Below are 12,610 nucleotides of genomic sequence, written 5' to 3' on the forward strand. Positions count from 1 at the left end.
TACTGTGAATTGAAGAGAATTGTAAATTGAGTGAATCCAAGTAGTCAAAGAGGCACTGGAGTTGAGAAGATATGCTGGCTCTTACTTCTTTTTGAAACCAGTTTGAAAACCCAATCACAAACTGGCTCTGCCATTGTGTTTTTTGTTTCACAACTTTGAAAGTATTTAATACCGTAATATAGGTGACATCTGCATAGAAAATCATGGACGTGTATCTGGATGGAACTAAAATGATCTAATGAGTGCCCAGTTTGGTGAAAAACAGGCTGATCTGAATGGAAATAAAATCACAGAGGAGCACCTGTAATAGGTATAATCGGAACTTACTCAGGACCCCCTGTCCAGATCAGGCTTATGATGGACAATAATCAAGTCAGTTGTAAAAGGCCTATATTGAAAATGCACTGTTATATGTCAGTGTTTTTGGCAGATATGTAGTTTGTTAAAATTTTCTAACTCTTTTGATTTACCATTGGATGGTTCAATCCTCCAATCTGCCTTATCATCTCTGAACTCATATGTGAAGGGTGCGGTGAATGGTGGGAGGTCTGGATCTATGGCAGTGATGGTGGTCATGGATTTTGGTAAACAAATTTCCACCTCGTTGTCCTTCAAAAGTGGAGCATTGTCATTCTGATCTAACAGTTGGATGATCAACGTTCCTGTACCTGTCTTCGGAGGTTTACCTGTAGGTCAGATAAAAGAAAGACATATTGATGTCTTCTACATATGTGACATTTCACCACTAGTGCAAAATTACCAGAGTCACAGTTTGTGAGCAATGTGGTATGTAAATTAAAGGGTTGCCTAACAGTTAATAATAATGACAGAAGTGAGTAGTTTTTGTAGTTGGAGCAACTCAGAGAGATAGAAAGAGCAATAGAACAAAGTTGAATGTTTTAAGACAAACTTAAAAAAACAATAAATATAGTTTTAAAGGTGTATACTGTAGCCTTTAACAGTCTTACAACTAAAAACAGACAAATAAAATGAATGTCTTAGGGCAGGGGCTCTCAACCTTTTCTACTTCAAGGCCCACCTATTCATACTTGTAGCAAGTCGGGGCCCATTAAAAAAGATCCCCAATTATTTTGGCTCATCTATTCTATTAGAATCTAATAATCTATTGTAAAGTGTAGTAATGGGATGCAACATCACTCCCTGTTACAGATGGGAGCCCAGGAATTAAATAAATGCAATATATATTTTTTTTAATGTTGGTATTGTATCTAAGACTCTGTGGATGTGCCAGAAGCCAAACCTTACATGCAGGGTATTCTCAATCAAAAGGGATTAAAGATTAAAAAATTTTTTTTTTAAGATTGTGTATATTTTTAGTCTTTTGTGTTGAAATTATTTGTATCTGTACATGTATGACCCCACCAGCTCTGTTGCTCAACTTATTGTGTTTAAATAAAGTCATTCATTCATTCATTCATTTATTCATTATGAGTTGGAAAATTATCCATCTGTTGAGTTCCCCGACATCTCAAACTACCCGGTGCTGCAGACATCGTTCTACACGGACACACAGATGAAAGCCTGGAAGAGCATGAAGGCATACAACTTTTTATATGTGGCTGGGTTAAATATCTGTGGATCAGGATACTACAAGATAAATCCTGTATTGTTTTTGCCTGGGTAAGGAGGAATTTCTGGGCTTTTTGTCAGCGTCTTTGCAATGGTTGCTAGGACGCTATAAGTTTTAGTATCGGGTGTAAACAAACCAGGTGGCATGGTGATGTAGTGGTTAGCACTGTCACCTCACAGCAAGAAGGTCCTGGGTTTGAGCCCAGAGGCTGGCGAGGGCCTTTCTGTGTGGAGTTTGCATGTTCTCCCTGTGTCTGTGTGGGTTTCTTCCGGGTGCTCCGGTTTCCCCCACAGTCCAAAGACATGCAGGTTAGGTTAATTGGTGGCTCTAAATTGACTGTAGATGTGAACGTGAGTGTGAACGGTTGTTTGTCTCAATGTGTTAGCCCTGGGATGACATGGCGACTTGTCCAGGGTGTACCCCGCCTCTCACCCATAGTCAACTGGGATAGGCTCCAAGCTTGCCTGTGACCCTGTACAGGATAAGCAGCTACAGATAATGGATGGATGGTGTAAACAAACCACAGCTGCTTGATTCTCAATCTGTCCTGCTGTTTTCTTCCAGCAGGCATCACAGATCCATATCATTTACCCACAAATGTATTTATTTATTCTGCATGCGCACTCTCTGTGTGTGTGTGTGTGTGTACGCTCTCTCTCTCTCTCTCGCTTTCTGTGTGTGTGCGCACATGTGTGGGTTAAATGCAGAGGAGGAATGTGACAAAAATAAATGCTTGTTCTTCTTAATTTACCCACAAATGTATTTATTCCACTTTAACAATATTTGCCAAACCAGCTACTGGATTTGGGACACTACAACATCTCATCTCATTATCTCTAGCCGCTTTATCCTTCTACAGGGTCGCAGGCAAGCTGGAGCCTATCCCAGCTGACTACGGGCGAAAGGCAGGGTACACCCTGGACAAGTCGCCAGGTCATCACAGGGCTGACACATAGACACAGACAACCATTCACACTCACATCTACATCTTTGGACTGTGGGGGAAACCGGAGCACCCAGAGGAAACCCACGCGGACACGGGGAGAACATGCAAACTCCACACAGAAAGGCCCTCGACGGCCCCGGGGCTCGAACCCAGGACCTTCTTGCTGTGAGGCGACAGCACTAACCACTACACCACCGTGATGCCGACACTACAACATTCTGAACTATTTAGTATTTGGCTTCAAACTTGAAAAAAAAATTGTGGCCCACTGGCCCAGTGGTTGAGAAACACTGTCTTAGGGAACAGGTGCCCCACCCTCCAATTTAAGTAACACCTTTCCTGCACATTTTAGTGTTTTCTCAGCATACTATAGGGTATTTGCAAGGTTAGCACTTATAGCCTTAAAATTACTGTAACAACATGTAATTATTTCTCATCTCATTACCTCTAGCTGCTTTATCCTGTTCTATAGGGTTGCAGGCAAGCTGGAGCCTATCCCAGCTGACTACAGGCAAAAGGCGGGGTACACCCTGGACAAGTCACCAGGTCATCACAGGGCTGACACATAGACACAGACAACCATTCACACTCACATCTTTGGACTGTGGGGGAAACCGGAGCACCCGGAGGAAACCCACGTGGACATGGGGAGATCATGCAAACTCCACACAGAAAGGCCCTCGCCGGCCACGGGTCTCGAACCTGGACCTTCTTGCTGTGAGGCGACAGCACTAACCACTACACCACCGTGCCGCGCCATGTAATTATTTATTAATTACAATTCACTTTATCCTCATTCAATCAAATTATGCTCACTTACTAGAATTGTTATGAATCATGTTAAAAATTGATTATAGTACACAAGTTTCTTTGAGGTAAGTGAACACATATACCATTTGAGCTATATACCATTGTTGAATAGCTTACCATCATCCACAGCATGCAAGATGACCGTGTAAGTGCTGTTCTTAACAAATGGTGATTCTCTGTCCAAAACTTTGGCTGTGGAGACTTTGCCTGATCTCGAGTCTATTGTTACCCAGTCATTTATATCATTTCCTTTAATGAACCTGAAGAAAGAAAGAAGGAGAAAGGTACATATAGCATAATGAAGTATACATGATACAGGATTTTTGTAAACAAAGTGACATGATAGAAAGTGAAACTGTTTTGTTGCCTTATGAACTGACCTCAATATAATTCTATGAAACATACATTTCAGATTTAAAAACAGAATTATGTACTACAGATTTCAGCACTCAAAAAGGAACAAAAATGCAGCCATGTACACCAAAGTGCACAAATTGCTGATATATTTGTACATGTATTTGTTTTCTTTTTAATGTGAGACATAATAAATGGATGCAGTGAGTTGCTAGTTGCTAGGTTTGCTGTTGCTAGCTACTATAATAAATTAACACATCCGCCACACGCTGAGGTAAATTAACTATAGCGAGTTGATACATATCCACCATACCATATGGTAAGTTATCTACAGCAAGTTGACACATCCTGCACAATATACAGTAAGTTAACTATGGTACTTTAACACATCTGACATGTGGCATGGCAAGTTTACACATCCTGTCCTGTCTTTCTAGAGAAATCAGACTACATTGATAATGGTTTAAAGGTCAATTTGTACTTATGCATTGAATCTACACCATAGGTATGGCAGATTGAAGCATTTATACTTGCATGTAAGGTGTGCGTTTCCTCTAGGAGGTGCTATTACATGAACCACACCAGAATTTACAGCTTTTGCACATACAGGTACAAGAGAGGAATGTGAGCTCCGTATTTCATGGTAGGAATAATAAACAGAAAATAACAGACAAAATGTTGTTTTGAAACAAATTTAATATGGGAAAAGAAACTTCATGTTATTAATTACTTCTTTGAGCTGCTGCCATTAGGGGTTGCCAGAATGGTTCTGTTCTGCATATTTGATTTGGCATAGGTTTTCTACAGGATGCCCTTCCTCACACAGCCCTCCCCAATCTATCCGGGCTTGGGACCGACACTAAGTATGCACTGTCTTGTAGAACCCCAATGGCTGGGTATTTTACCTAATTGGCATGTCTTTGAGCTGTGGGGAAACCCACACAGACACAACATGCAAGCTCCATACAGAAAGGGCCCTTTCAGCCATGAGGTTTGAACCCAGAACCTTCTTGCTCTGAGGCAACAGTGCTAACCACTACACCACTGTTATTAATTACAAACCAATTGAATTTTCACTGAAAGTATTGCTGAAGTGTTTTAACTCATCTGTAGCAGTATGCATGACTTGGAGTCAAATTTCCACTATGCTGTCTGGAATGAGGCACAAAAATAACGCGTGTTTAAAGATGCAGAATTAAACTTGTCATTATAATGGTCTACAACTGCTATAGAGCCTCATACTTTATATATTTATATTAACACAATATTTCTGATTTTCGCAGTGAAGAAAATGCAGCCGGAAATGCGGTGCTACAATGCAGACCGACCAATCACAGTTGTTGCAGTCTGTATCGACATGACATGTAGTTAGATTTCTGGAGAGGTGCATATCAGGCCATGGCATAGATGTACCCGACAGCATAGATTCAACACAGGAGGATAAATTGGCCTTAAATTTGCATTTATGTGCATTTCTGATTTCTTGATTGAACCTTACTGCTGTAAATGGCCATTGAAGTAGTGGTGTGCAATCTAGATTGTATCTTAAAAAAAAAAGATATTCCCCTCAAAAAGAAGTGGTAAAGACAGACATACAGTACCTTTTAAGATCACTTCTGTTGTGTTGACTACATAAAATAGTCTGGTCCACTGAGTTGAATACATAAACTTTTAAACATTACCCTTGTAATGGTCAGCTCAGCGTAGATCATGATTAAGGTGTGAGTTCCCCGGACATTTTTTTTTTCATTGAAGCCTTCAGTTTATAATAATTTTTTAGATGTGCATTCAATTCCATGTAAAATTTAACCCTTACTAAATGTTTGAAAGTTATTTTACACATATATACCTTACATTGGGGCAGCATGGTGGTGTAGTGGTTAGCACTGTCGCCTCACAGCAAGAAGGTCCTGGGTTCGAGCCCAGTGGCTGACAAGGGCCTTTCTGTGTGGAGTTTGCATGTTCTCCCTGTGTCTGCATGGGTTTACTATGGGTGTTCTGGTTTCCCCTAAAGGCTAATTGGTGGCTCTAAATTGACCGTGAGTCTGAATGGTTGTTCATCTCCATGTGTTAGCCCTGCGATGACCTGGCAACTTGTCCAGGGTGTACCCTGCCTCTTGCCCAGTCAGTTGGGATAGGCTCCAGCTTGCTTACGACCCTGTACAGGATAAGTGGCTATGGATGGATGGATACCTTACATGTTCAAGTAGATACAGTACTGTGCAAAAGTCATACGTACACATCAAGAAATGCTGTAGACCAAAAATGGCTTAAAAAATAATGAAATGTTTCAACATTGAAACTATAAACAGCAGTAAGCCATAATAAATTAAACAGTTAATATTTGGTGCGAGATGACCCCTTTGCTTAAAAAAAAAAAATAGTAGTCTCAGGTCCAATGAGTGCAGTTTTATAAGAAAATGAGCTGTAGGTTTTACTGAGCTGTAAACCAGAACCAACCACAGTTCTTCTGGACACTTTGTCACACTCGCTTCTTCATTTTGATAAAAACCCAGTAGCCTTCATTACGTATGTTTTCTTTTTTAAACTGAAACGTGCTCTCTTATGGAATATGCTGCTCAGATACAAACATTATTTTTTTTCTCTGTAACATTTCATTTTGTGCTGGAAAGTGAACACTTGGAACTCTAAAGTGTTTTTGTACTAACTAGATAATGTAGAAGTCATAAAATAGAAATCTATAACAAAGTTTGCATGAAAAAAGAGGGTGCCTAATACTTTTGTACAGTATTGTATATCGAAAGATGATTTTTAAAAACTGGTTTTCATGTTTATTCCATATTTGAAATAAAAAATTGAAATTGGTTATTTTACCTCAAAGAGCAAAAGTTGCTGATATACAGTGGGGCAAAAAAGTATTTAGTCAGTCACCAATTGTGCAAGTTCTCCCACTTAAAAAGATGAGAGAGGCCTGTAATTTTCATCATAGGTACACTTCAACTATGAGAGACAAAATGAGAAAAAAAATCCAGAAAATTACATTGTCTGATTTTTAAAGAATTTATTTGCAAATTATGGTGGAAAATAAGTAAGTATTTGGTCAATAACAAAAAAGTTCATCTCAATACTTTGTTATATACCCTTTGTTGGCAATGACAGAGGTCAAACGTTTTCTGTAAGTCTTCACACACTGTTGCTGGTATTTTGGCCCATTCCTCCATGCAGATCTCCTCTAGAGCAGTGATGTTTTGGGGCTGTCGCTGGGCAACACGGACTTTCAACTCCCTCCAAAGATTTTCTATGGGGTTGAGATCTGGAGACTGGCTAGGCCACTCCAGGACCTTGAAATGCTTCTTACGAAGCCACTCCTTCGTTGCCTGGGCGGTGTGTTTGGGATCATTGTCATGCTGAAAGACCCAGCCACGTTTCATCTTCAATGCCCTTGCTGATGGAAGGAGGTTTTCACTCAAAATCTCACAATACATGGCCCCATTCATTCTTTCCTTTACACGGATCAGTCGTCCTGGTCCCTTTGCAGAAAAACAGCCCCAAAGCATGAGGTTTCCATCCCCATGCTTCACAGTAGGTATGGTGTTCTTTGGATGCAACTCGGCATTCTTTCTCCTCCAAACACGACAAGTTGAGTTTTTACCAAAAAGTTCTATTTTGGTTTCATCTGACCATATGACATTCTCCCAATCCTCTTCTGGATCATCCAAATGCTCTCTAGCAAACTTCAGACGGGCCTCGACATGTATTGGCTTAAGCAGGGGGACACGTCTGGCACTGCAGGATTTGAGTCCCTGGTGGCGTAGTGTGTTACTGATGGTAGCCTTTATTACTTTGGTCCCAGCTCTCTGCAGGTCATTCACTAGGTCCCCCCATGTGGTTCTGGGATTTTTGCTCACCGTTCTTGTGATCATTTTGACCCCACAGGGTGAGATCTTGCGTGGAGCCCCAGATCAAGGAAGATTATCAGTGCTCTTATATGTCTTCCATTTTCTAATAATTGCTCCCACAGTTGATTTCTTCACACCAAGCTGCTTACCTATTGCAGATTCAGTCTTCCCAGCCTGGTGCAGGTCTACAATTTTGTTTCTGGTGTCCTTTGACAGCTCTTTGGTCTTGGCCATAGTGGAGTTTGGAGTGTGACTGTCTGAGGTTGTGGACAGGTGTCTTTTATACTGATAACGAGTTCAAACAGGTGCCATTAATACAGGTAACGAGTGGAGGACAGAGGAGCCTCTTAAAGAAGTTGTTACAGGTCTGTGAGAGCCAGAAATCTTGCTTGTTTGTAGGTGACCAAATACTTATTTTACCAAGGAATTTACCAATTAATTCATTAAAAATCCTACAATGTGATTTCCTGGATTCTTTCCCCCCATTCTGTCTCTCATAGTTGAAGTGTACCTATGATGAAAATTACAGGCCTCTCTCATCTTTTTAAGTGGGAGAACTTGCACAATTGGTGGCTGACTAAATACTTTTTTGCCTCACTGTAGCTCTAGCAACTTGTCTCAACGGTGTAATTCTATAATTTGGAGTACATTTCATATCCACTGATGATATTTATATTCATTCAAACTATATTCATCATATACCTATTAATGGAAAACATATCACACAGATATTAGTACATCCTATGCCTCATACCTCATTTAGCTTGAAATATGTCATGATGTTCCTAAATTGACCATTTTTGCTTTGTCCATTGTCTTGGTTTCAAAATAGTGAATAAAAACCATTAAAGTCAACGAGGTCAACAGTTTTTTTTTAATTTCAAAATTCTAAATAATAAAGAAAAATACTATTATTTTAATTTATTTTCTCATTTAAATAATTAAAATATATTAATTTATTAATGATCACAAATGTTGTCAATCATGTTACTAACAGAACTCACCTCTGCAACTTATAAATGGTTTGTCTCAATTCCATGTGACCAGCATCACATGATGTTATTTTCCTCAGTGGCAGACATGTTGAACACACTTTGGAGTGTCCTTTCTCTCTCTCTTTTGCATTATTTGATCTCTAATGGTACATTGTTATGGTTTACAAATTTATGTTACTTTTAATTTAGTTATATGTTAAAATTTGATGTTAACCTGCTCACTAAAATGATATGTGGTCAGCCAGGACAGGCCTAAATTATGGGTCATAATAGGGAAATTGTCAACTATGTTACCTGTCAACTAAGTTATCCATTAACGGTCTTCATTATCATATTTTTTATTATTATCAATCTACATAGGTCACAAGACCTATTATCCATATGGGCACATTTTCCCTTTCTCTCTCACATTTTTAAAAAAAATCCAATTGTCTTAAATAGATGTCAGCAGCTGAGAAACTTTGGAGATACAGGGCTCGTGGGATGCTGATCTTACATGAAAGGCAGTGTGTTTGCAGATGCACAGGCATAAACTGGTTGACTTTTATTCAGAACTTTTACATGCACATTAATATTCCACTATTATTCCAAATATAACGATATTCAGAATTTGATACGGGCAATGTATCCGAATATTCCATTCAGATATTCCAAATTTGTCCTTATTCCAAATTTAGCATTTTCCGATTAAGACATACCGGTATTATTTGGGTTTTATGAGCATTCTTTGGACATGTATAGAGCACATTCGGAATATGCGCCTCAATTGGAGGTTTTAGAACAGTTTGCGTTACATAGCCTCTTGCCTGTTTACGGTCAGCTCTGTGCATTGTACACAAGCCAACTACACAATTGGAGAATGCACAGCTGCATATAATTAGTGGAATATTCATTTTAATTAGCCATGTAAATTTTAGTCAGAAAATTAGTAAGAAACTTTCTTACAAAGAAAAATTTTCTTTTTGGAATAAGAGCAAAAACTGGAATATTTTGTGCATGTAAACGGTGAATGTCAAATTTGTTACACTTTTTTTTATCCTTTAAAAATATACTGTTCACCTACATCAACACTATCAAAATGACCTGTATGGGAGTTTTATTTTATTTTTTTAAAGTAATAATAAAAAAATCTGTCCTTAATGACAGTGCTGAACATATCACGTATATCTGAAAAAATAATTCTTAAAATAATTTTTTAAAACACAATTGTGTACAAACAGTCCAAGCACTGATCCTCTCCCGCTTGGACAACTGCAATTCTCTCCTTGCTAGCCTTCCAGCTTCTGCCATCAATCCCCTGCAGCTCATCCAGAATGCTGCAGCTCGTCTGGTCTACAACCTCCCTCATTCTTCCCATGTCACCCCTCTGCTTGCCAACTTGCACTGGCTACCTATCACAGCTCACATCAAATTTAAGACACTGGTGCTAGCTTACCAGACTCTCAAGGTGGTTAGGGCCAGTATACCTCCAGAGTCTGATCCACCCCTACATGCCTGCCAGATCCTTACGCTCTGCTACTACTGGTTGCCTGGCCCCTCCTCCTCTCCACTTCTGCCCAGCCCGCTCAAGACCACTGTCTGTCCTGGTTCCCTGTTGGTGGAATGACCTTCCCATTGAGGTCAGATCTGCTGACTCCCTGACCATCTTCAAGCACAGGCTGAAGACCCACCTCTTCACCATGTATCATTCTCGACCAACCCAGGCTATGTGCTGTCTAGCCTTGGGTTAGCTGTTTTGAGTTCTCTATTTAGTTGTACTTTATATGGTTGGTTTGTTTCCTTAACTGTTTGAGTATTAGTATTTCAACAGCAATTTACACTAGGCATTGCTGTCATTTGTTCAGTTGGCACTAGAACTTTCTTGTCTAGAAGTTCAGCACTTCATGTACCTGACTTTTGCACTCGTATGTCGCTCTGGATAAGAGTATCTGCTAAATGCCATGTAATGTAATGTAATATGACAGAATAGACTCAATATACTAACTTGAACCGCTAATTGTTTTATTGGGGGGGGGGGGGGGGACATTCAAGAAAACATTGTTTTTGTAGTTTTTTGTTGATGTGAAATGTACCCCAAATTATACAATGACTCAGACATTTGAGCTTGTTGCTCGTGGGAATGGTCTTGTCAGCTTTTTTTTAAATTCTAGTTAAAAATTGCTAGCCAAAAATAATCCTAAATTATTGAGGATTAAGACCTCTTTACCATTTTTTCTTTGTTGTTGCAACTCTAAAATGGATTCAATATTTTTTTTATCCGAAACGAAAACGAGTTACGTCCGTCTGGTCACGTTTTTGTTTCCGGATCATATCTTTAAAACCACTGAAGATATCTTCATGAAACTTTGTATACATATCAAGCAACATGTGAATTGGTGCCTTTTGCTATATTAGATTTTTGAAAAAAAAAAGTATTTTTCAAATATTTACATAAAAAACAGATTTTGACAGTTTCTAAGAGCAATGTTCGTTTCCGGAGCATACATCCAAAACTATTCATGATACAGATTTGAAACTTAGTATACATGTTAACAACATGATGTAGACGTGCCTTTTCATACTAAGAAATTTGAGAAATTTAAATTTTTCATGTTTCCATGGAAACGATTTCAGACTTAGTCTCTCAGTTTAGTCTTAGGGGTAGATTTTGTTTCTGGAGCAGAACTTGAAAACTATGAGTGGTATGGTCTTGAAAGTTGGTATGTGTGTTGATTAAGTAATATGTGCCTATTGATACTAAGAAATGTGAGAAATTTTAATTTTTAGCTCACCTGGACCAAAGGTCCAGTGGGCTTATGCCATGGGCTGCTGAGTTCAGGGTAAAGAGGTAGGGTTGGTTTCCTGCAGCAGAACTTGAGAAATGTGACAATATCTTGAAACTTGGTATATAGTTGGTATACAGGATGGGGGATATGGATGTCTTCTTCTTCTCATTAATTTGTAAAAAAAAATGCTCCATAAAGAAAAAAAAAACCCAAATATTTGTAAATTTAATAAAAAATGTGAAATTTTATATTTACACTCTTCATTTACTACTTCATGCTTGTGATGATGTCTGATGCTAGCTACCTGAGAAACCATTGAAACCAGCAGTGAAGTCAGGCTATGATTGTCTTTTCATGACTGACATGTAACAGTTCAGGCAATTTGAAGTGAAAAATTGTACTATTGTAAAATTTGTACATCTTACTGGTGTTTATTTGGTGGATTCTGGTCCTGATCCGTTACAGAGAATGTCCACAGACTGTGTCCAGGTGGTGTGTTTTCGAAGATGTTCACATATTTAGTGGTGTCTGTGAACACTGGAGGGTCATTAACATCTTCCACAGAGATGGAGAAAGAAATCCTTGCAGAGCTGGAGCCGTTTCTTGAATAATTGACATCCCACAGTTTTCCAGTGTATTTCTTCTGAACTGAACAGGAAAAGAACGGCTCTTCATTCTCCACATTAACCGTCAGGTTCAGCTTCTGGATCTCTTCATAGTCTAGGGGCTAAATTAAAAAATTGAGAGAGAACACATTATGCTAGTGAAAGGTACTACTGAAAATGACTGACTTACACGAGTCTTCAAAACAAAGAAGAGCTTGGCCCACAAGACTTTCTGTCTGTGCATCACAGCCAGTCTGTGCATTCTGATATAATATTCATGATTTTTGAACCCTTGCAATGGTGATACAGACATACTTGAAAACTATGCTTATCTGCTGTCTCAGCTCAAGCAGTGGAAAGAACATGGAAATTTGCCTGTAGGAAAGGCAATCCAGTGAAGGAGAAAGTACACAGGAAGTGAAAGATGTTTATGGTTACTGTTGCTCTCATTTTCCACTGAATTTATTATTTTTTGGGTGCTAGTGCAGAAACATCCATCTATCCATCCATTATCTGTAGCTGCTTATCCTGTTCTATAGGGTCTCAGGCAAGCTGGAGCCTATCCCAGCTAACTATGGGCGAGAGGCAGGGTACACCCTGGACAAGTCACCAGGTTATCGCAGGGCTGACACGGAGACAAACAACTATTCACACTCAATTTTAGAGCCACCAATTAGCCTAACC

The 12,610-nt window shown here is 39.2% G+C and overlaps 1 protein-coding gene across 11 annotated transcripts in view; it reads right to left on the minus strand.

The window, feature by feature from the left end:
- Positions 1-12,610, minus strand: part of LOC132896397 (cadherin-13-like) — a 90,591-nt gene that overhangs the window by 28,586 nt on the left and 49,395 nt on the right. For all 11 annotated transcript variants that reach the window (XM_060937197.1, XM_060937191.1, XM_060937194.1 and 8 more), the window contains 3 exons: positions 11,747-12,048; positions 3,465-3,607; positions 471-686 (listed from right to left, as the gene is read on the minus strand). In XM_060937197.1, coding sequence (XP_060793180.1) covers positions 471-686; positions 3,465-3,607; positions 11,747-12,048 — 661 coding nt within the window. The remainder of the gene's footprint in view (positions 1-470; positions 687-3,464; positions 3,608-11,746; positions 12,049-12,610) is intronic.

This window comes from Neoarius graeffei, chromosome 13 (genome assembly GCF_027579695.1).
Source record: "Neoarius graeffei isolate fNeoGra1 chromosome 13, fNeoGra1.pri, whole genome shotgun sequence".
Lineage (NCBI taxonomy): Eukaryota > Metazoa > Chordata > Actinopteri > Siluriformes > Ariidae > Neoarius > Neoarius graeffei.